Source organism: Eptesicus fuscus, chromosome 7 (assembly GCF_027574615.1).
Source record: "Eptesicus fuscus isolate TK198812 chromosome 7, DD_ASM_mEF_20220401, whole genome shotgun sequence".
Taxonomy (NCBI): domain Eukaryota; kingdom Metazoa; phylum Chordata; class Mammalia; order Chiroptera; family Vespertilionidae; genus Eptesicus; species Eptesicus fuscus.
Window position 1 is genome coordinate 87,776,197 of NC_072479.1, and position 21,782 is coordinate 87,797,978.

Here is a 21,782-nt window from a genome sequence, read left to right on the forward strand (position 1 = left end):
TGAAAGTTAGCATTCTGCAGCATCTGATTCCATTTGCGGATGTCAACTGTCCAAAATAGTTTTACCGTGACGACTAGGAAAGGGCAGCATTATCCTCTGGTCTTTCCTCATGGTTTATCTTTGACCTTTTCCCCTCTGTTTGTGTGCCTGAAGCCTGGTTGTCAACTCCCTAGCCTTCCTTCATTTTGGGAGAGGCCTTGTCCTTTCTGCCAACATCTTCAGGGTTCATTAATTTTATCTTTTTTTCTTTGTGTGTAAAAATTAGGTCTTTGGCCCTTGAATTCTGTTCAGCCTGTAACTTTTTGCATTGTAAATGCCAAAGATAAACATTTTCTATATCTTTAATCTCACTTGGTCTTGTTCAGGTACATGCCAAGAAATATGACTCGGCTATGATTTCCCTCAGGTGGGATCTAAGAAGCATGGTAGGATCCCCATAAAGATCAAGGGCATGTGTTCTGTGGTCCAAGGAGCAGGGGCATGGGCTTTGCTTTGATTGCCAAGGCAGAGATTTGGAATTGGCTGCCTGGCGCTTGCTCTTAAAAAAATCCATATATAGATATATATACTGATAGCATGAAGGTTTTATGCAAGTGTCGAGTAGGGAAGAAAAGTATCAAGATAAAAATATCACATAAATTTTGAATTAGGAGGGACATTAGAAATATGGGTACTTTTAGAGGTTATATATATATATATATATATATATATATGTGTATGTGTGTGTGTGTATGTGTGTGTATGTGTGTATATATATATATATGTATATATATATATGTATACACTTTATTGTTTGCAAAATATTTTCATGTAAATAATTTCATTTGATTTTGAGATATCCTGGAATCATTAGTAACTTTTAAATATTTATTAGTTAAAAACTAAAATATAAAACATTGTTAAATAATGTTTATTTCATATAAATGATATTTTTAATAAAAATAATATTTTTTCAAAACAAAAAAATGTCAAAAGTGTGGCATTGATTTACATTTTTGTAAATCTTTTCTCATTAGCCTTATTGAGGTATAATTGATGTATAAGAAACTGCACATATTTAAATATGTTGAGTTTTGACATATGTATAAACTTGTGAAGCCATCATCATAATCAAGAAAATAAACATATCTTCTATGCCCCAAAGATTCCACATGTCCCTGGGTAGAGCCCATCCTTTTCTCCTACAGGTGTTATTATTATTAATTATAATTATTTTAAAATGGTCCTTAGTTTCAAGAGCTTTGATGACATAAAAAATGGTGCATCTGGTAAGTGGCAGAGCTGGGGTTTAAGACCAAGGACTCAGACCCTAGTACTGTTGGCTTTCCCATGACCTGTCCTACATGGTAAAAATTCCCCCCCCCCCCCATTTCTTCTGAGAAATTTTTGAAGTTGAATGAAATCAGGAGAACACTTAATCCTACTCTCTTGCTGACTCTCCATATGGTACTCCTTCCAGGGTGCTGTGCTAACCTTGGGGGCCACTGTAGCACAGGGATTAGATGGGGAGCAGGTTCTCTCAGCCCTTGGTGTGTAAGAGGGTCTGACCCCTAGGTGTTCCTGTGTTCCCCCTCACTACTTCATCTTTACCTGGGCTTTGAGCAGAAGTTTTTTGGGTGGCTCCTGTCTGGAGTGCAGTGATATGCAATGCACCAAGTAGAGACTGTGGTAGCAGGTCCAGAGATAATCTCTTCTGGGCACCTGCTTATTTTGGTAGTTGCCCCAAGGGATCATACCAGCCAAGAATGCCTTCTTCTCCCAGGGACTTTGGTGATGGCTCTTTGCTTTGAAAAAAATATAAGAGTGACTGAGTTTTCAGTTATATAGGACCCTGGTTGGGAACTACATGAAGCCTTTTCTATAAAAGGGTTCATGCTGTTGGTAGTTTGGGGTCTCTAGGACAGGGTTCAGTGGGCATTTGGTCCTGCCCTTCACTTTTGCTGCATTGGAGAGAAGAGGCCCTTAACTCTCATCCAGGGCCTCCCAGGAAAGCAAGTTTTCATCTTTCCTTCTCCTGTCAGGACATTCTTTCCTGAGCTTAATTCCAAGTCACTGGGAGGTCTAGGCAGAACCTGCTCCCTGGTCATAGGTTGGAAGTTCCTGATAGCTGAAGAGAAGCAGAGACTTTGGTCTTAATGATGGCACAGGGGAGCATGGGGCCATTGTGAGGACCATTTCATTCCTTGTCTCATTTCAAAAGTCTGAAAGTGACACCCCACACCTCTCTTTAGTCTATGATCATGGCTGCCCTGACCACAATCTCAGCACCTCTTAGTTTCACTCCTCCAGCTGTGTGAACCTCAACCATGATGGTTTGAGAACATGTGAGTCCAAGGGGTTTCTCTCATGATCTCTGTGGGACCATATGCCATGGTTCTTGCCGATTCAAGAGGTCCTGGGTGGCTAATATCTTAGAGGATTCTGTCCCTGCTCTGCCCCTCTCCATTGTCTACATGCTCACCTTCCCACCCTTCCTCTGGCAGCTCCATTCCTGGGCCATGATGTGCTGCAGCTGATGTTCTGGGCTCACAGCAGGGCCTGGGACCAGAGTACACTCAGGCGTTTGGGGTCAGTGTTGAGGTGACTTGGCAGGACTGTGTGGGAAGGAGGCTGTGGAGTATCAGTTTCCAGTGTTTGGCTAGGGCTGCATCCCATTCATTCTTTTTTCTCTAGAGGGAGGACGTGGTCTTATGAAGCCACATGCAATCTTTGGATAACAACAGCAAGCCATAAACAATATGGAGGAGGAGCGTGTGTCCTCTAGTCCCTGCAGAGGGTGTTGAGCAGTGGCTGGAGCACTGGAGAGAGGTGGCTGGGGGCACAATTTGCCCCCTCTCACTGCCATTCCTCCATCCCTCTTATACTTAATTTCTTCTGAAGGGAGGGGCTTCAGGTTGCCTTTGGATGGGTTGAGAGTCCTCAGGGACATGTGATGCCATTCCCTTACAGGCACTGTGGGATGGACCCTGGCATCAGGCGATCTGAATTCCATTCCTGGCTCTGCTATTAAGTAGCTGTAGGTACAAGCCAAAGCAACTCAGCTTCTTGAGCTCTAGGTTTTCGTCTCTTACTTGAGAAAGATATGTTGGGTGTCATCGGAGATTTCTTCATTTCCAGAATCCTTTGGCCAAATCAGTTCACTCTTCTAAGGTTCACTGTGCCCATCAGCTGACTGTGCTTTGCACTGTCAGCATGGAGATGTTGAATATCATTATAGAAGTTTTATGCTTGGCAAATTAAGTTACCAAAGACTTTTACAGTTGATGTCTCTTATTTTCCAGAATATTCCTAATTCTTCTCCTAAATAGGCCTGTAAAGCAGAGAGGTTTTAGGTATACCCAGTCCATGTGTGTGTGTCTGTGTGTGTGTGTAAAGGAGAGGTTTTAGGTATACCCAGTTCGTGTGTGTGTGTGTGTGTGTTAGCACCAGAATGAGTTTGTACTGATGCATGAGACCTCACAGAAAAGAAGCAGCGATCTGCAAATGCTTTGAGGACCAGAGGCTAACATAGGAATGGAGAGGCCCTCTTGCAAGGTCTTCAAAAGGTTCCTGATCAGGTGGAAACTTGAATAACTTTAGTTGTCAGCACGAGAAAGGATAGAACAATGATACTTAAGGACTGAATTAATTTCTTAAAATGGAACTAGATTTTAATTTGGTTGGCCAAAATTCACCAATTACTTTCTGGACTATGGTAGCCATTTTTTAGACATTGGTCCCAGGATCCAAACAGAACCTACTAATATATATATATATATATATGCATTGAAGTTGCAATACTTACTGAGCATTTACTACAGGCTCAGTGGTGGCTGCTGAGGATAAAACATCCCACAAAATATGTTGTTTTGTCCCCACGGAGCTTAAAGTCTAGCCAGGGAGACATTTGTTAAACACCTACTTACAGTAATTACAATAGTGGTTGGTGCAATGAAGAAGGAGGACAGGAGCTATTCAGGCAAGAGGGGAGCCAAGGGGTTCAGGAAAGGCCTCCTAGAGGAAGTCATGTTTCAGTTGAGACCCAATTAGGACTTGGCTGAGTCTGGGGCTGGGGAGGACTTTGTAGTGAAGGGAATAGACTTCAAAGAGGCTCTAAAGTAGGAGGCTGGTTGGATGAAGAGGCATCAAGAAGCATTAGTTTCCAACTGCTTCTTTTCTAGTTGAAGCAGTTGGAAACTAATGAGAAGGGCTGTGTGGCTGGAGTCCAGGGAGGTGGGGTAGAGGTACTAGTGCCTTAGAGAATGCGCATATAAGTAGGCTCACTGTTGAGGCAATCTTAGATAGGAAGGGAGAGAGTGAGAGACTGGCTGATTAGGCATGATACAAGTTCAAGATGATGACCAGATTTTGCCTCTTTGTGAACTCAATTTTCTCTTGGTTTACTTAGTGGAAAACGGGTCTGGGAAATGAACTGACAACACAACTTAAAGTAGACCAAGAAAGACGAGAGTCAGGTTATGATTGAGGATTATTCGTTTCCTTTGACTAGAGTACTTATATTATCTTCTTGGGTACCTTCTTCCTGATACCTAGGAATTGGAGAAACAGACTTTATAAGTTTTATGAAAATGAAATGACACTGAAAGAAGTTTCATAGGGTTTGTGGGAAATTTCAATTGAGCTGAATAAATTTTCCTGCCCCTTCATATAACTCACATTACTTGCCATTGAAATAGATGTACCCTCAGATGGACGTACTCGGGCTTTCCCAGAGAAATATCTGTGCGCTGGTTCTCCTCTCTCTGATGACCAGATCCAAATTATATGTTATAACTCTTTTTACATTGACTTAAATTTTAGTTGCCTGATGGGATTTTGGAGCTCCTCATGATGAGGCAGGCATTCTGGGGTTTGGGGACATGAAGGCCCATGATCCATGGTGGGTTCTTGGCTTTGTTGCAGAAGACCAAAGAAAAACCAAGCGAAGCTTTTAAAGAAGAGGAGAGACACTGTTTAATACACTGGTGGACTCAGGGAATAGCTTTCCAAATCTGAGTTAAGAAACATGCATGGGGCTTTCCTTTATATCTCCCTGTGGTCTTTGTGCCGCAAATATGGATTATGCTTCTGGTCCTTTTCGCGGGCTTTGCAAGAAGACCCTCAGGTGTTGCAGGTCTCCAGGTCATATCTGATGGTCTGACCTGGCATCAGCATTACTAACCCTCCCTCCGGGGCAGTGCACTGTTCACAGTAACAGGTTCTGCAAGACCAGTATCTGGGAAGGAGGTAGTGACTTAATTATAGGTTTTCAAGAATGTACACTGAGATTGCTGGCATAGATTCAGATTACTAGCCCTCAAATATCAGGTTTACATTAGAATTAGCCCTTTTTATCCTTCTCAGCTTTGCATAGGAAAGAATTCAAACTCAAGTCAGCATAGAGTTTAAAGTGAAAGACGGTTTATTAGTGAAGCAGTGATGTAGAGAGTGGCTACTCCCTAATGGGATTTGCTTCTTTTATTGAGGTTCATTTAATCAAGGGGTAGAGCATTCAATAAGGGGGAGGAATATTCAGGATTTTCCCAGGAAAGTGGTGGACACTTCTTGGAAGAGCCCTGTTGGCCATGTTGTGTCCTTATATGGACTTTCTTTTTCTAATCATGGTGGTGTGGGGTGTGTTGTTTAGTATGGTAATGTATTACAGTGAACGTATAATGAGGCTAGGGGTTACTGCCAGGTAAAATTAGTTGCCATGTTGGATTGAGCTGGTCTTCTGCCAGTTGTAAGTTATAAATCCATTGGGGGCTGGTCACACTAGCTCCATGATAGTCCTTGTAGCCCCATATCGATTACAGCCTGGATATTCTACCACACAATCACATTTATTACTTATTTATAAAATCTCTTTTAGGGATGGGTTATATACTCTGATGGCTAAACTCTTATATTTTACATTAAATTTGTATTGGGTTCAGAAAATAATGTTTTCTGATTTACTCCTCAAATTTTGAAGATATATTTTTAAAAAAATACACTTTTATTGATTTCAGAGAGGAAGGGAGAGGGAGAGAAAGGTAGAAACATCAGTGATAGAGAATTATTGATTGCATGCCCCCTGCTGGGGATCAAGCCTGCAACCCTGGCATGTGCCCTGATGGATCTCCTGGTTCATAGGTCGATGCTCAACCACTGAGACACACTGGCCAGGAAAACCTATGAATTTTTTTTAGGCTCCATGAGACCTTTTGAAAACTGTGAGGGGATGGGTGAAAAAGGTGAAGGGGAATATAGTCAATAATATTATGATAAATTTGCAGGGTGACAGGTAATTACTAGAATTGGTATGGTGATCACATTGTAAGGTATATAAATGTCAAATCACTATATTGTACACATGAAACTAATATAATATTGCATATGAACTATACTCAAAAATTGGGAAAACAAAAAACAACCCTTAAAACAAACCAAAATAGAAAAATGTTCAAGGAAGTAAACCAGGATTACTTATCCATAATTTTAATCTAACAGGAATTGTTTTTCTCTAAGTCTTTTCTGTAAATCACAGGAATTCAGTGATGACCTACTGTGTGCCCAGTGCTGTGTTAGAAGTCTCAGATAATGTCCCTGCAAGAAACAGTCATTTTAGTCAGTAATGTCTGACATCTATTAAACGGTCCACATTCCATGCTGTATAACATAGACTTCAATACTTTATCTCCAATTTTCATAACAGTCCTGAAATGTTTCTCATCCACCTTATTCTGATCAAGAAGCTGAGGCTTATTTGGTTAAGTGACTTGCCCAATGTCTCAGAGCTATAAAATCCAGGATGCAAATCTTCCTCTGTTTGAATCTGAAGCCCAGACTCTTTCCAACCCCCGCCCCCCCCCCCCCCCCTCCACCCCAATATGCCTCAAAGAATCCAAATACAGAGCAGAATGGAAGTCTGCTGGGCCTAGAGAACAAAGAACTAATTTCCCTTCTTTCCTTCCTTCCTTCCTTCCTTCCTTCCTTCCTTCCTTCCTTCCTTCCTTCCTTCCTTCCTTTCCTTTCCTTTCCTTTCCTCTCTCCCTCCCTTCCTCTCTCCCTCCCTCCCCTCCCCACCCCTCTCCTCCCCACCCTCTATCCTCCCCACTCCCTCTCCTCCTCCGCCTCCTCCTCTCTCTCCTCCTCCTCCTCCTTCTTCTTCTTTTCCCTCCTCCTCCTCTTCCTACCCCCCCTACACTGTTCCACCCCCTCTCCCTCCCCCATTCCCCTCCTCCTCCTCCTCCTCCTTCTTCTTCTCCCTCCTCCTCCTCTTCCTACTCCCCCTACACTGTTCCACCCCCCCCCCCCCCCCATTCTCCTCCTTCTCCTTCTTCTTTTGGCTTAATCTACATTAACCTCCAATTTTAGTGAAAGGGCTTCCACATTGGATGATGGTTCTGCTCAGGGGTTTTTGTTTTGTTTTTCTTCAGGAGACAGCCAGTCACACCAGCTAATATTTCACATCAGGTCTCATGTTTTTCATTTTATGAGAAGGTAATAATATTGCATGACATAAAAGGAGCATGATGACTAGATGTTAGCATCACATAATTGCATTCTAGCTTTCATTTTCACTTGAAACAAATTGCATTTTAGAAGAATGGAGAGGAAGTTCTGCTCAGGGGTTTTGTTTTTCTTCAGGAGACATAGCCAGTCACACCAGCTAATATTTCACATCAGCTCTCATGTTTTTCTTTTTATGAGAAGGTAACAATATGGAATGACATAAAAGGAACATGATGACTACATGTTAGCACCACAAAATTGCATTCTAGCTTTTATTTTTACTTGAAACAAGTTCCATTTGAGGAGACTGGAGAGGAAGAATGCTTTGCTAGAGGCAACTAATGTCCCCATAATGGAGAGCTGGGTTGTAGATCAGCTTCACAGATGGTTTCTTTTCTTATTCTTATTTTCACTAAATTAGAAAAGCTTACATTGCAATTAGAAGTAGCAACAAGTGATTGAAAACTCTGTCCAGTAGTTATAGATATTGTAATCATATATGGACATAAAAATTGGGGAAATTTCTCAGTGAAGGCCACGTCCAGTGTTCTGTCATAACTGTGTCCACTTGGCTGGAAGGTTGAGTATTTCATTTTAGGACTGTGAACATTCTGTGAGCTGAAGCACATAATTACCCAACTCTGTCTGACACGTGACATACACTCAGTAAATAAGCATCACAATTACTGTGATTCTTTTCAAGTATTTTGAACTCTGGACTATCCCAGACTTTCATTTCATAGTTCAATATTCTTGCAAAATCTTGGTTTCTTTTTTATTCTTCTCCCTTATAAATCATCAGCTTTTATTTACAAAGTGGGGATAGGTTCTGGATGTTTGAATTACTGAATATATGGCAGAGCCACCATTTAAAATCAAAGATGTAGTCTTCATTTGCATTATGAGCATCATAACATATCTTTTTATTGTATTTATCATTTCATATGCAGGCATCGTCATAGTCAATGTCCTTCAGTGGGGAGAACAGTCTTCTTGTCACTTATTTCTCTGACTGGCACACTGGAAGGGTAGGGTCAGAGGCTACTATCTTCACCACTAAACCAAGACCAGAGGACAAGTTATTGACCACCAACTGGCCTCTGTGAATGAAGTTGGGGGATGGTTTCCTAAACGGACAACTACTTTTATGTGAGCAACGACATCTTTGCTGCACATGGAGTTGTTGCCTTCTCAGTACTGGTCTGCATGCATCCTGCTTCACAAGACACACAGTAATTTAATAAAGTCTCCTTTCTCCTGGAGCATGGGTTTTCAGGGGATAAATGGAACACGATGCTGCAAGCAGGTGTCTCTGTAGAACATGCTTGCTAGTTCCCCAGTTCCCACTCTGCCCCTCAGAGGCTGTATCTGAATGGCATGTTGGCCAGCACACCAGGATCTCCCCACTATGGTGCACAGGTTTTAGGTGGTTTCCAAGAGTCTAATTTTTATGTCATAAAAAGATTTTTCCCCACTGTGTGTGCTTTTTCTGAAAACATTTGAGGTTTTATTTGAAGATAAGTGGAAACTGATGCTTCATTTCATAATCTGACCAGGTTTTATAACAGACACTTCGACCGGGGCCAAACGGGTTGTTGCGTCATTAAGACCTAATTTTCAAACACTCATCACTGCATTTCCTTTCATTTTCACTTTTGGGTGAAATCAATTTACTCACAGAATCACTTGACCTGGAACATATATTCACACTTGAGCACTGGTCATAGTTTAAATTTATGATACTATTTGGAGTTATACTATTCACATTATTATTTATATAATTACTGTTTGGCATGGGTGAACCCCTTTTGTGATTTGGGGCTGTGACACAGCACAATAGTAGAACAAAAATACAAACTTAACAACAAACAATGAAAATAGGTGCATGTAGACAAATTGCAGGCTGTTCACCGAATGCTGGCAGAAGTAAACCACGTAACTGCTATTGAGAATTAATAGAATTTTTATGAAAATCACAATTGCTTACATTTCAAATCTCTGCACACAATGGTTTTAACTTTTCTTTCCCCCTGAAACCACCAAACTCCAGGGACCACACTAACACTGCCCTGTGGGCTTTGATGAGAACTTTTCTGAAACAGAATGGTATGGGTAGGAGAAGACTAGTCCCTGGTGAAGTTTATAGAGAACAAAAATCAGAAACTGAAGAAACACCAGGTTGTGGCTTCTAGTTTGGGGAACCAGAAATTTAAGCTATGTCCTTATAAGTGTTTCTATTTCTTCTTTCATTGTATCTTACAGAATAAAAGTCAAGGATCCGTCTTTGTCCGGATACATGCCCCGTGGCAGGTGCTGGCCAGAGAAGCAGAATTCTTGAAGATCAAAGTTCCCACTAAGAAAGTATGAACATGTTTCTTCTGGGTTTAAGGGCCCCCTGAGGGCTGGATGAATGTGAATAATTTGGGAACAGGGTCATGTGGGACATGGTTTTTGTGGAGGTGAAATCACACTTACCTCCCCAAGGACCCTAAGTATGGGGAATGATGTGGTGGGACAGGAAAAGAGTTGGGGGAAGAAGAAGGGGTGGGTTTGGAGATCCTTTCACCTCAGAGCTCCACCTGAAATGAGCTCCATGAGAAACCAGATATTACCCTGACCTAGCTTCTTGATTTCTTCTTTCTTCCTCTTCTTGGGGTCCCAACAAAGGAAGGCATGTTTTTCAGAGTGAATGTAACAATGAGAAGAGACAACAACCCATGATGATTGGGTCAGCAGCATGCAGGGAAAATTGCACCAAACGTGCTATTAATATTCTGGTTGTGACTCTGCCACTAAGTATTGTGTGTGGTGGGCTTGGCTCATCTCTTCTGTAAAATAGAAGATTCCTCATCAGAAGAGTTGGTCAAAATTATTTGGGAATACTTTCAAAGTGTTCATATCAATGTCTCATCTTGTGATTTTGATTTTGTTGGTTGGTGTGGAATGAGGTTCTGGTGTCAGTATTGTGAAAAATATCCCAGGAGGTTGTCATCCATATTTGGGTTGAGAACCACACAGTTTAGATGATTTTTAAGGTCATTTTTAGCTGATATAGTCTATGTATAATTTAGAAACCTTCTCAGGGAATTTCTAAGTGACAGTCTTCTTGTAAAACAAAATCCAGCAAACACCTCACACCTCCAAAAAGAAAGGAAACGTGGCCACAGATTCACCATTGCTTTTTTTAAAATTAGGCATTTTAGGGGAAATGGGTGGTAATTGGCTTTGACCATTTGAGATGGCTCTAGGAAGGGTCCTGGGGCAGATGATAATCTAGTTTAACCATGTGTGATCTATAGGTAATCTATCTCTTTATCTGTCTCTGTTTCTCTGTCTCTGTCTCTGTAACTTTGTTACACACTCACACACACACCCATAGTGTCATTTCACAAGTGGTGACCAAGCTTTGCACAGATTATTTTCATCATTCTAACTACCATAATTCCCACCCTCCCAATATTTGTTGCCTTCTATACCACTGTTATCACCTGCCTATATCACCATCTCCACTATCATTAGCATCCTTATAGTCAGCAACACCATTCTGATTAGCATTATTGGCTATGTTTACATCTTCACTACCAACTGATTTACCATTCCCATCAAAAATCACTTATAAAAAACACACACAAAAGAAAACAAAAGGAAAAAAAATTACTCATCAAGTACCATCATGTGGGATGCCATTATGAATCCCTTACTCAAGAAGGATAAAGTCTGGGGGTTCCATTTTTACAGGTTTATTAAGATGAATAATACCTCCATGGCAGGTGGACACATGACTAAGGAGCAAACATAGACATGAATATTAGCTACAGACTTTTGCTAATAAAAGGTCAATGTTTTGGGGTCACCTGCCTGAAAGTCTTGGTTTCATAAGGACAACACTGTGATCTTTCCCCCCTTAATTGTATTACTGCATTCTTTGTCTCCCAGTTTTAAACCTTTCACTCCTTTTACTGCTGTCTTCAAATGTGATGTGTCATCTTTGTTCTAGATCTCTGCTCCTCCTCCACTGATGTTCTCCCAGTCTGCTGGCAACATGACCTAAGCCTTAGCCTTAGATAGAGGCTTCTGCTTACCTCCGCTGGTGTCCTAACATGGCCAACCCCTTTTTCTTCTCTTTCTTCTAACTTCAATATATATTTTTCTTTTCCTTTCTCTGATTTACCTGAATAACATTCTGTTAATCTCATTCTATTTGTATCTTGCTTCCTATGTTTTTATCTTTGCTGGCTGATCCACGGAAAGAAGGTGAGCAAAACTAATGCCCATGCTACTGCTTCTGTCCTCAGAATGATCCTTTTAGCAGGAAACCTAGAGACATAGAACTAATGCCATGCTACTGCTTCTGTCCTCAGAATTATCCTCTTTAGCAGGAAACCTTTGCTCTCCTTCCCATCTTTCTTTTGCTCCCCTGCTTTTCCTTTCCTTCTTTTCTCTCCAACCTCTCTCATTTGATGCCTTCTCCTAGCCTCCCTCTCTGTTCTTTGAACACCCTATCACACCTCTTGTTTTTCTACGACTTTCTTTTTTTCCTCATTCCCAGACTCAGTCCCCAAGTAGTGCCAGCCTCTGATCCCTCTGGTCTCTGCTTGTCCTTTTATAAGCTCATACCTTTGAAAGCATATCTGCCCTCAGAGTTTATATGCCCCCAAACATTTATCCTATTGAAACTTCCCATCTATTGTTTAGGTGGTACTTGCACTTGAATTTGTAGAAAGGATAATTAGGACAAGGATATATTATAGCCATCTCTGCGTTTCCCTCCTTTTTTATTTTTGCATTTATTTTTCATAATTCAAAAATATGTTTAACATATAACCTGGTGTAATTTTGAGTTGTACAAAATGTTAATTTGATACATCTATCTATTATAATATGATTGCCATTATAGCGATAATTAGCAACTTTATCCTAACATATAATTTTTCTTTCTTTTAGTGGTTGGAATAATTAAGTTCTAGTCTCTTAGCAAGTTTGATGATTATAATATAATATTGTTGTCCATATTCTACTGTGCATCGGATCTCTAGGGCTTATATACTACTTGTTGCAAGTTTCACCCTTGAACAACATCTGACTTATTCCCTTCCTTCTATTTCCTGGTAACCAACAATTCACACTCTGTTTTCACAAAAGTTTAGATTTTTAGACTCCATGTACTAGTATAAGTGATTTCATACAGTACTTTTCTTACTCTGACTTATATCACTTAGCATAGTGTCTTCAAGTTTCATCCAGGTTGTTGCAAATGGCGGATGTCCTTCCTTCTCATGGCTGAATACTCTTCCATTGTGAATATACACCACATCTTCTTTAGCCATTCATGCGTTGATGAGCACTTTGGCTATTTTCCACCCCTTCTTCCTTTTAATTTTGGGAGACACTACACTAGACAATCCTCAGAAGACCAGACTTTTAGCCTTGGTCTGCACTTATTTGCTTTGTGATTTGGGGATGTCACTTCATCTTTCAGAGCCTCAGTTTCTTCATATGTGATATGGGAATTATAATACCTGTCCTATTTTTCTTAGAAGGCAATTATAATAATCTAATTCTTAACCAGTGCTATGTAAATACAGGAATTTGTTATTGTGTCTGTGTTCTCAAGTCTTTTTATGTATATTCTCAATTCCTAGTCCCCCAATCAATGTCCCTCCTGACCCAATAGGCAGCCAACACTGATGGAACTCCCACAGTAAGAGAGTCTTTGGAGAGAGCCTGAAGGGCACAGAAATAATCTATGTATTCAGAGAGCTTATAGTCAAAGGCACAACAGGAAGAATGCACATGCCCAGAATCAAAACACTAGTTAGATGGTATGTCAAACAGCGACTCATTAGTACAGGACAGATTCTGCATGGAAACATGGTGAACCAGGGAGTCGGGAGAATAAAGCCAGATGATGGCTTCTACAAGGCTCCAGGTATAAGAGAAAGAACTTCTTCCAAAGTTTCTGGGCCCCAGATGTGACACAGGTGTACTGTTCTGGCATCCTTCTATGGGTTCAGTCACATGACCCTGATCTTTGTATTCATAGCAATGCAGTGGCTTATTGTTGACCTTACAGGGGGTGTCATAACTAGGAGACTGGAACATAACTTGGTATGCTGGGGAGGATGCATATGTCTGTAAAAGTTAATCTGAGACCTGATACCAAGGGTGGGGTTGGGGGTGGGGATTAAACCTAGTTCCTGAGATGAGAAATGAACATGGAGGGGAGGATGAGACAGGGAAGTCTGTGGAGGGTCAGTGTCAGGTCCAGTGGCACTCTTCTCATTTTTAAATGGGTCTGGGAAGTGACTGCAATGAGAATAAACTACATTTGCAGAGAGCCACATCCTGGTGGCAGGGGAAATGTGGAGGAAGGCTGAGGCATGGTATGGGATCATCTAAGCATCCTCCAGGCCAGTGGAAGTTTGTGTTATAACTCAGTGGGCTCTGGAGAGACCAGGAATATGGGGAGGAAATCACGAAATCGAGATCTTAAACCTGGACAAATCCATAGTAATGTGTCCAGGGACTCGGAGTCCTGAGCACAGATATTAATTGGGAGGGGGAACCTTGGAAGGAAGCATTTGTTTTCCAAAAACAACAACAAGAGAGCCAGCATTTTGTGAGGGACACTCATTCATGTACAGAAAGAGGGTGGGAAGGCCTGGCCTTTGGCCCCGAGGAGCCTGGGAAGGTTTTCAATGGTTGCTTTCTCATCTCTGCTTATTACCAAGGTGGCCTTTCTAGACTGTGGCCAATGTCTATGTTTATTTCTCATTCACTTTCATATCTATGAATGGTTACCCCTCTTTCTCACCTCTTACATTCACTTACCCTCCAAGTGCAGCAGAAACAAGGCCAGAGATGGACGAGGGGGAGTAACCAAGTCTATTCTTATCAATAAAATCATGTTAATCAAGCCACTGAACTAAGAAGTGACATGCCTGGAATGGGGGAAAATCACTTTTATTCAATCTGGCAAAGCTTTTGTCGCTATTATTAATAGAGTGAGTAATATCGCAGGGGTCATTCATGCTGTTCCCAGGAGCCTGTGAGGACTTTAGCTTTTAAGTCCTTCCCATGCAAGCAGATGCCTTTAACTTCGAGCAGGTCATACCTTTGTAGGAAAGTTGACTCAGAGCTCCCCTCATCTCCAAACCGGGAATAATAAATGTCAGTGAGGGCTGCTGTAAGGAGCAGTGACAATATATTTAGGATGCCACAAAGTAACTGCTATTAGTACTGTAGCTGGTATTATTGTTCATATGCGATGTGTGTTGGGCAGCACACTTGGCACCAGAGCTGGGCTGCTCCTTCCTGCTATTTCCCTTCACAGCCAACATCTGTAGTGTTGTGGGGAAAACAGGCCCAGTCCCTTAAATCTGCTGAGGAAGCCAGAAACCCAGACACGGAATCAGTGGAGAGGCAGGAGCAGATGGCCTTTGGGCTCTGTGCTGGGGATTTCTGTTTCCTATAGCATGGGTCCTTGGGGTGTCCGCGAACATAATGGCTCCATGTGCACGGCCTGCGATGCAGTCACCGGCAAAGCCAGCAGGCCCCACAGTGTAGGAGAGACAGCTTGAAGGCGCCCATTTCAAAGGATAGACAGCAGGTGTGACAAGTGGAGACCTCAAGTTCTACTGCTGGCTCTGCCCCCATCAATCTGGGGTTATTTGATTCATATCTTAGTCTATTTCCCCAAACAGGACTTGAGATGGAGTACAACCAAAAGCATAAACACAAATGGAGCATTTAAAAGAAGGACACATAAAAAAGAAGTATTTGAGGGGGAAGTAGGGAGGTATAGAGAAATAATGGTAATTGAAATAGAAAATCAGGGTAGTTAATGCAAGTGAGACAATTTTCATTCTGAGTTTCCAGGTAACCAAGGCAGAAAGGACTGTGGCTTATATATCCACCCTGCTCTGTTTTGTCAGAGGAGGCAAACTTTGTCCTGCTGTTAAAACATAATTATTAGGTAAAAGTCATGAATAATATAAGGGGCATATTTTCAGTAATGAGTTCATATAAGGTTCTGGAATGTTCTTTGTATAACTTTTCTTAATTGGTTCATATAAAATCTGAGGATGTCAATGTTGAACTGTAGTTCAGGGAGGGTTGTACTATAAATAATATAGGTAAATTTCTGATGAGCTAACTTGATTCAAAGATAAAGGTTAGAGCAGAAGTACCATTCACACTTTAATTCTCTCCACAAAATCCATGTTTTGGAATAGTTTAATCTACTGAATTGCATTTATTAAGGAATAATTCATCTTCATTTTTCATTAACTGAAAACACATATAACTGCCACTAAGAATTTTCTGAACAGTGTGAGAAAATTGGTGGTACCTTGCTGAACCAATATAATTCCAGTTAAAAAGCAAATAAATGACATTTTAGTTAGCCTCAATGGCCCCTTAAGAGGAAAATATTAATTCCATTAAGCTTTGTCAATTATTGGAAGTCATTCTCAGATGCCTATTACTGCCTCTCTGGAAATTCTGATTTGGTAACCGTGGCTTTTGCAAAAGTTCCACAGGAAGAGCCTCCCCCTAGCTCATGGTGTCCACCCTGCTTCAGGGACTTGGCCTGGCCAGGATTGCAGCACCTCTTGTTTCTATTCAGATTTGAGGCTTGTATTAATCAGGATTCTGAGATATAGAACCAATATGATTTGCATGCATAGAGGTATATATGTTTATTATAAAGAATTGATCCAAGTGATTTTGGAGGCTTAAGAAGTCCCAAGGTTTGCAATTGTCAGTCTGGAGATGTAGGAGAGTCAATGGTGTGAGCTCCAATCAAATGCTGGCAGGCTCAAGACCCAAGAAGAGCCAATGTTTCAGTTTGAGCCCAAAGGCAGTATAAGATCAATGTCTCAGTTCAGCAGGCAGGCAGGAGGAACACCCTCTTACTCATGGGAGGTTTAGCCTTTTTGTTCTGTTTAGGCCTTTACCTGATTGGATGAGGCCCACCACATTAGGGAGGAGAATCTGCGTTACTCAGTCTACCCATTCAAATGTTCATCCTATTCAAAAACACCCTCACTGACACACCCAGAATATCTGGGCATTGCATGTCCCAGTCAAGTTGACATAAAATTAACCATTGCAAGGCTTGTATTTTTAAAAAATAATTCTTTATTGTTTGAAGTATTACTATATGTCTCATTTTTCCACCATTGACCTCCCCTCCCCCCTCCTAGCCAGCCCCCGCCCCCTGCCCCAGGCCCTCTCCACCCCATTGTCTGTGTCCATAGGTTATGCATATATGCATACAAGGTCCTTGGTTGATTCCTACTCTCCCACCCACCCACCACACATTGTATTTTTATAGCGTCTACCATTGTTTAAGGTAAAGCTTCTGCTAAAACAGAAGGGTATCTGTAAAATAAGGATGTTCCCATGTTTTAAAGCTTGACTACATTTTATACTTTAAGAGAAAGGTTGACAAAAGCATTCTCAACAATATAAAGCAAAATTAAAATAAGAAAAAAACTAGTAACCAAAGATATAACTTGATAAATAGCTAAGTAAATTAATTATTTTAAATATAGCAGATGCTTCCTATGTGTTGTGCTCTTTGATAAGCATTATTTTATTTTTATCCTCACAACGACAATATGGGATAGGTACTAGCCTTAGCCCATTTTATAGATGAGGAAACTGAGGCTCATAGAGGTTAATAAACTTACTTAAGGCCACACAGCATGAACGGGTTAGATCCAGGACTCAAAGACATTTCTGTCTGTCTCCAAAATCATGCTTCTACCCTCTCACTTTACCTAAGAATCCATAACTGGGGCTTAAGGTAGCATAGTCTGGAACAACATTTCTCAAAGTATTTACTGTAGAGTAAAAGTGTTTTGTTTGAACAAAAATGCTCAAAATTTCATAATCTTGTAAACTCTAGAAAACTTAATTATTACAACTTTTCTGACCAATTAAAAGTTCTGAAAAGCCTTGCAGTAAAGAAGATGGTTCAATTTTGTTCAACCTGTTTCCTGCTGAACACTGATATGATACTAATAGGTATATTAACAGGTGTCCTGGGAACCAGTGGTCTGCAGAACATACCTTGGAAGATTCCATCCTAAGTTAAGTAATCTTGGACTTGGAGAGGTCACACACTTAAATTTTTTTTTTTTAATGCCATGGACTAGCTCATTACATTATTTAACAGCTCTGGATTATAGCTTCCTCATCTATAAAATAAGGAACTTAGATTCTAAATTCTCTGTAATAGCTGTAAAATGTGTGGTCTATATGTAAGCCAAATGACAATTTGTGAATTTGGAGGGAACTGGGAACGGATAACATTTAAGGTCATTCACTCTGATTGTGTTCCACTATCTAAGAGCAAAAATGTCCTACATCCGCCACCTCTTCAAAGTTGTGCTTTAAATGGGGTAGCGAACTGAGCCTGTGGGTGCCTGTTTCTCATGTGGGCTGCCCTTTAAACTGTGAGCCTGGTCACATCACTGAGTTCTCTGCACACGCTGGACTGCTCTTTTCCAAACTACACCTTACTGTGGAGCCTACATCGAGCTCTGTTAGACTCTGGTCAAAAGGAGAGTACTTTACTCTTTCTTCCAGGGGCTGGACCTTTGCAAATGCATTAAATCTTTGCCTCTGGTCCTAGAATGATCTTCCTACCCTCTCCAGATAGACAATAGACAATCAGGAAGCCCAAATATCACTTCCCTCATAGACCCTTCTTTGTTCATGTAGCTGAACTGATGTCACCTTTACCTACAGTCTGTATTTTTTTTACCTGTTAGTTTTTACTTATCGGGTGCTTTACTCTCGTGTCTTCAAATCTACCATAATCCCCCAAGAGTAGAAACTATAGTTTATGTTACCTGTGTATTCCCTGTAAACTTTGGTATGGTATTCCATAAATAATAGATGCTCAATAAATTAGTACAGTGATCAACTGATCGATGCCAAATAATTCTTGGTCCCCCAGCTGTAGGATCTTTCTGCAGCTGTGATCCTTTGCTTACTAGCAGGGGTTTCAGCTCCATGCAAAATTCACAAACAGAAGAGACACTGCTTTCCCTCCTCACCCTGACCAGCTCCTTCTTTTATCAGGTAGTGATTCAGGGCTATTTTGACAGTTTCGTGAATTGTCCTTGGTGACCAGAAAGTAAGAAGCAGGAGAAATTCCATCAGTTCTATTAAGGATGCAGAACTTGCAGATCCTGGATCCTGGGCAGAGGGTCACTGTGCACTGAGCCTTCAAAGTTCCTTCCATGACAGATTCCTTTTATTGTTATCATCAATAATTTTTCAAACGAACCAGAAGTGTTGCTGTTTCCATAAGGTTGGCTGTAGGTGGGGCCTTTCCCCTATTGTCACTGCCTGTTCCCAGGCATTTGTTTTTAATAGAGGCACAGCTGAGAGGGTAGGGTTTATATTTGATATCTTTATGGGCTTTTCGATGCATGCTCTTTGATTGCTATTTAAATCGGCTGGAAAGAGTGCAGAATACTTTGAATTTTTATTCTTTTTTTTTTTTTTTGTTCTCTGTAATCCCTCTCATCTTAAAAAAATCAGAAAACAATAACTGGTGCCACCTAAGTGTTGCGGTTTGAGTAAGGAACCTGAGATGGCACATGACCATGATCTCGATGTGCAGCCAGGCCTGGGAAGACCACAGTGAAGCTGAGCATATGAAAATGTAATGGCATTTTCATTAACAGTGAAGCTGGAAACAGAGAAGCTGAAAATGTAATGGAAAGTGAATTTGAATTTTTTATTAAGTTGTTTTTAGACTCATGGTTTAAAAAATATTGAAATAGAAGCAGTAGTTTTCTTTTTCACATCCTCACTCTCATGACTGTCTGAACTGGGTTAGCGCAGGCCAGGCTGGGGGTGTCTGGGGCCCAGATACTGGACCCCGGGCTGGTGGGGCTAAGGGCAAGGGGCAGTGGGTAGGCCGACCACTGAATTTATCATCCAAAGTGGGGTGCTTTGGGAATGGAAGAGCTATTGGTAACTATGCCAGGACACATTGTAAACCCGGACCATCGTGAATAACTGGGACATGGGGTTGGTCATCACAGTTGCTCAGCTTGGCTGTGGATGCCCCTGTGGGTGTGTGAGAAAGGGCTAGCAGGAGGGGAGATGCAGAGAGGCAGTCAGCTTCTGGCACTTGGGGCTCATGGGTCGAGTTCTTCTTACCCAGTAAGAACTGATGTCAGTAATGTCCTGGCTCATAATGGCTCTCGAGATAGGATTGTTACATTTTCAGGAATTTTGAGAGCTGGTTGTTATACCATTGATAGCTTGAAATTGCGTACGGTGGGCATACAGCAGTCCCCTGCTACCCACAGTTCAACTTTCCGTAGTTTCAGTTATCCACAATCTCACACCGTCTTGTTCCATCGAACCTGGGACACGAATCATCCCTTTGTCCTGTGTCTCCAGGCTGTATATACTCCCTGCCCATCAATCACTTAGCCTTCTTGGTTATGATTATGATAAAATTGTGTGTGTGTGTGTGTGTGTGTGTGTGTGTGTGTGTGCGCGCATGTGTGTGAGAGAAAGAGAGGGAGAGGGGGCATATTCACGTGACTTTTATTAAAGTATCTTGTTAAAATTGTTCTATTTTATGATTATTGTTGTTAATCTCTTACAGTGCCTAACATAAATTAAACTTTATGATTGGTATATAGAAAAAACATAGTATACATAGGGTTTGGTACTCTCCGTGGTTTCAGGCATCCATTGGGGGTCTTGGAATGTATCCCCTGTGGATAAGGGAGTGGGGCTACTACATTTATACCATAGAAATCAGCACATATTACAAATTAGCAATCCTGACCCTCCCTCCCCCCACCCAGAGTGGCTGGTGTTTCCCACTTCACAGATGAGAGCCCCGAGAAGGGGAACTGGGTGCAAAGGCCTGATGGGACCATTGACAAAATCTGCCCCATGGCTGGGGCAAGGTCCAACCTGTGGGTGTTAAAGGACTATTAATCAGAGAGGAGCCAGAAATGACAGTCAGGGACTATGATACAGAAATTGATTTCCCACCACTACCCTGCCTGCTTACTCTGCAACAGCCACACTGGCCTCCTGGCTGTTCCTTCAGAAAGCCAAGCATGTTTTCATTGTAGGGCCATTTTGCTTGTCCTTCCTCCTGCCTGAGACCTTCTCCAGATACCCACAGAACTCACCCCTTCACTGGGGCCTCAGCTCCAATGTCCCCTCCTCAGACAGGCCTCCCAATCATCCTGTGTGAGGCGGCCGCCCTGCCACTCTCCATCCACATTCTCTCTCTTTTTATTTTTTCTCAGCCATCCGGTACTGAGTCACATGTTGTGTCTTTGTTTGCAGTCTGTATCCTCACTACATTGGCAGCTCTACAAGGACAGGGATTTTGTTTGGCTGCATTGGCAACACCTAGAACAGGGCCTGGTATAGACCAAGCACTAAATCAGTACCTGTTAATGAATGAAAGAATGGATCACACACAGCAGACCTAACCCACTGTTGGTGGCTTGCTGGAGGGTGATGCTGAGATGGGTTCTGAGCCTCCATCCAAGAGCATTAGGAAGGAATGCTGTGATCCTTTAGGGTTGCTGCAAGGTGGGCAATGGCAGCATAGTGTGTATATGTCCCATAATAGCCATCCCTAATCTGGGTCCTCAATAGTCCCTTTGGTTACCAAAGAACATGTAGGAAGAGTCTAATTGTACCCGGAGTGGGGCTTGCTTGTGTATAAGGCTTCCTAACCATTTGGAGGTCCACATCTATCCATTCATCCATCCACCCAATGAATATTTATTGACTGTCACGATGCATGAGATACTTTGCTGAGGGCTGGTGATTCAGTGGTGACTACAGCTGGCCCTGGTTCCATGTGGCTTTGGTGTGTTGAGGATTCAGAAGTTAGTTGGTTGTGAGCTGGGAGGCACCCGCAGAAGTAAAAGAAGGGGGTGAACAGAGAGCCAACTGGAGGAACTAATTTAGATGGTGGTGGGGGGCAGAGTGAAGGATGGTGTCATTTGAGCTGAGATTTGAGGATTGGGTAGGAGTTTGCCAGGTGGGGAGGACAGGTGAACCTTCCCAGAAAAGGAAAGGACCTGTCCTGCAGCCAAAAGTGAGAAAACCCTGGCCTGTGTGGGGAACTGGGAGGAGGCCCGTGTGCCAGTGTGCGTGCAGCACAGAGGCTGTGGGTAGAGGGGCTGAGGCTGTGGTGGAGGCAGGAGGCACAGCTTGTAGGGGCGTAGTCAGCCGTGTAAATAATTTGGATTTTATCCCACATTTTAAAAGTCAGCAAGCATTCATTCATGTAT

The 21,782-nt window shown here is 41.8% G+C and overlaps 1 protein-coding gene across 1 annotated transcript in view; it reads left to right on the forward strand.

Annotated features, from left to right (window-relative positions):
- The window catches only part of ANO2 (anoctamin 2), a 283,025-nt gene that overhangs the window by 45,874 nt on the left and 215,369 nt on the right, over positions 1 to 21,782 (forward strand). Inside the window, exon 3 of the mRNA XM_028150319.2 lies at positions 9,739 to 9,837. Within this exon, the coding sequence (XP_028006120.2) occupies positions 9,739 to 9,837 (99 nt within the window). The remainder of the gene's footprint in view (positions 1 to 9,738; positions 9,838 to 21,782) is intronic.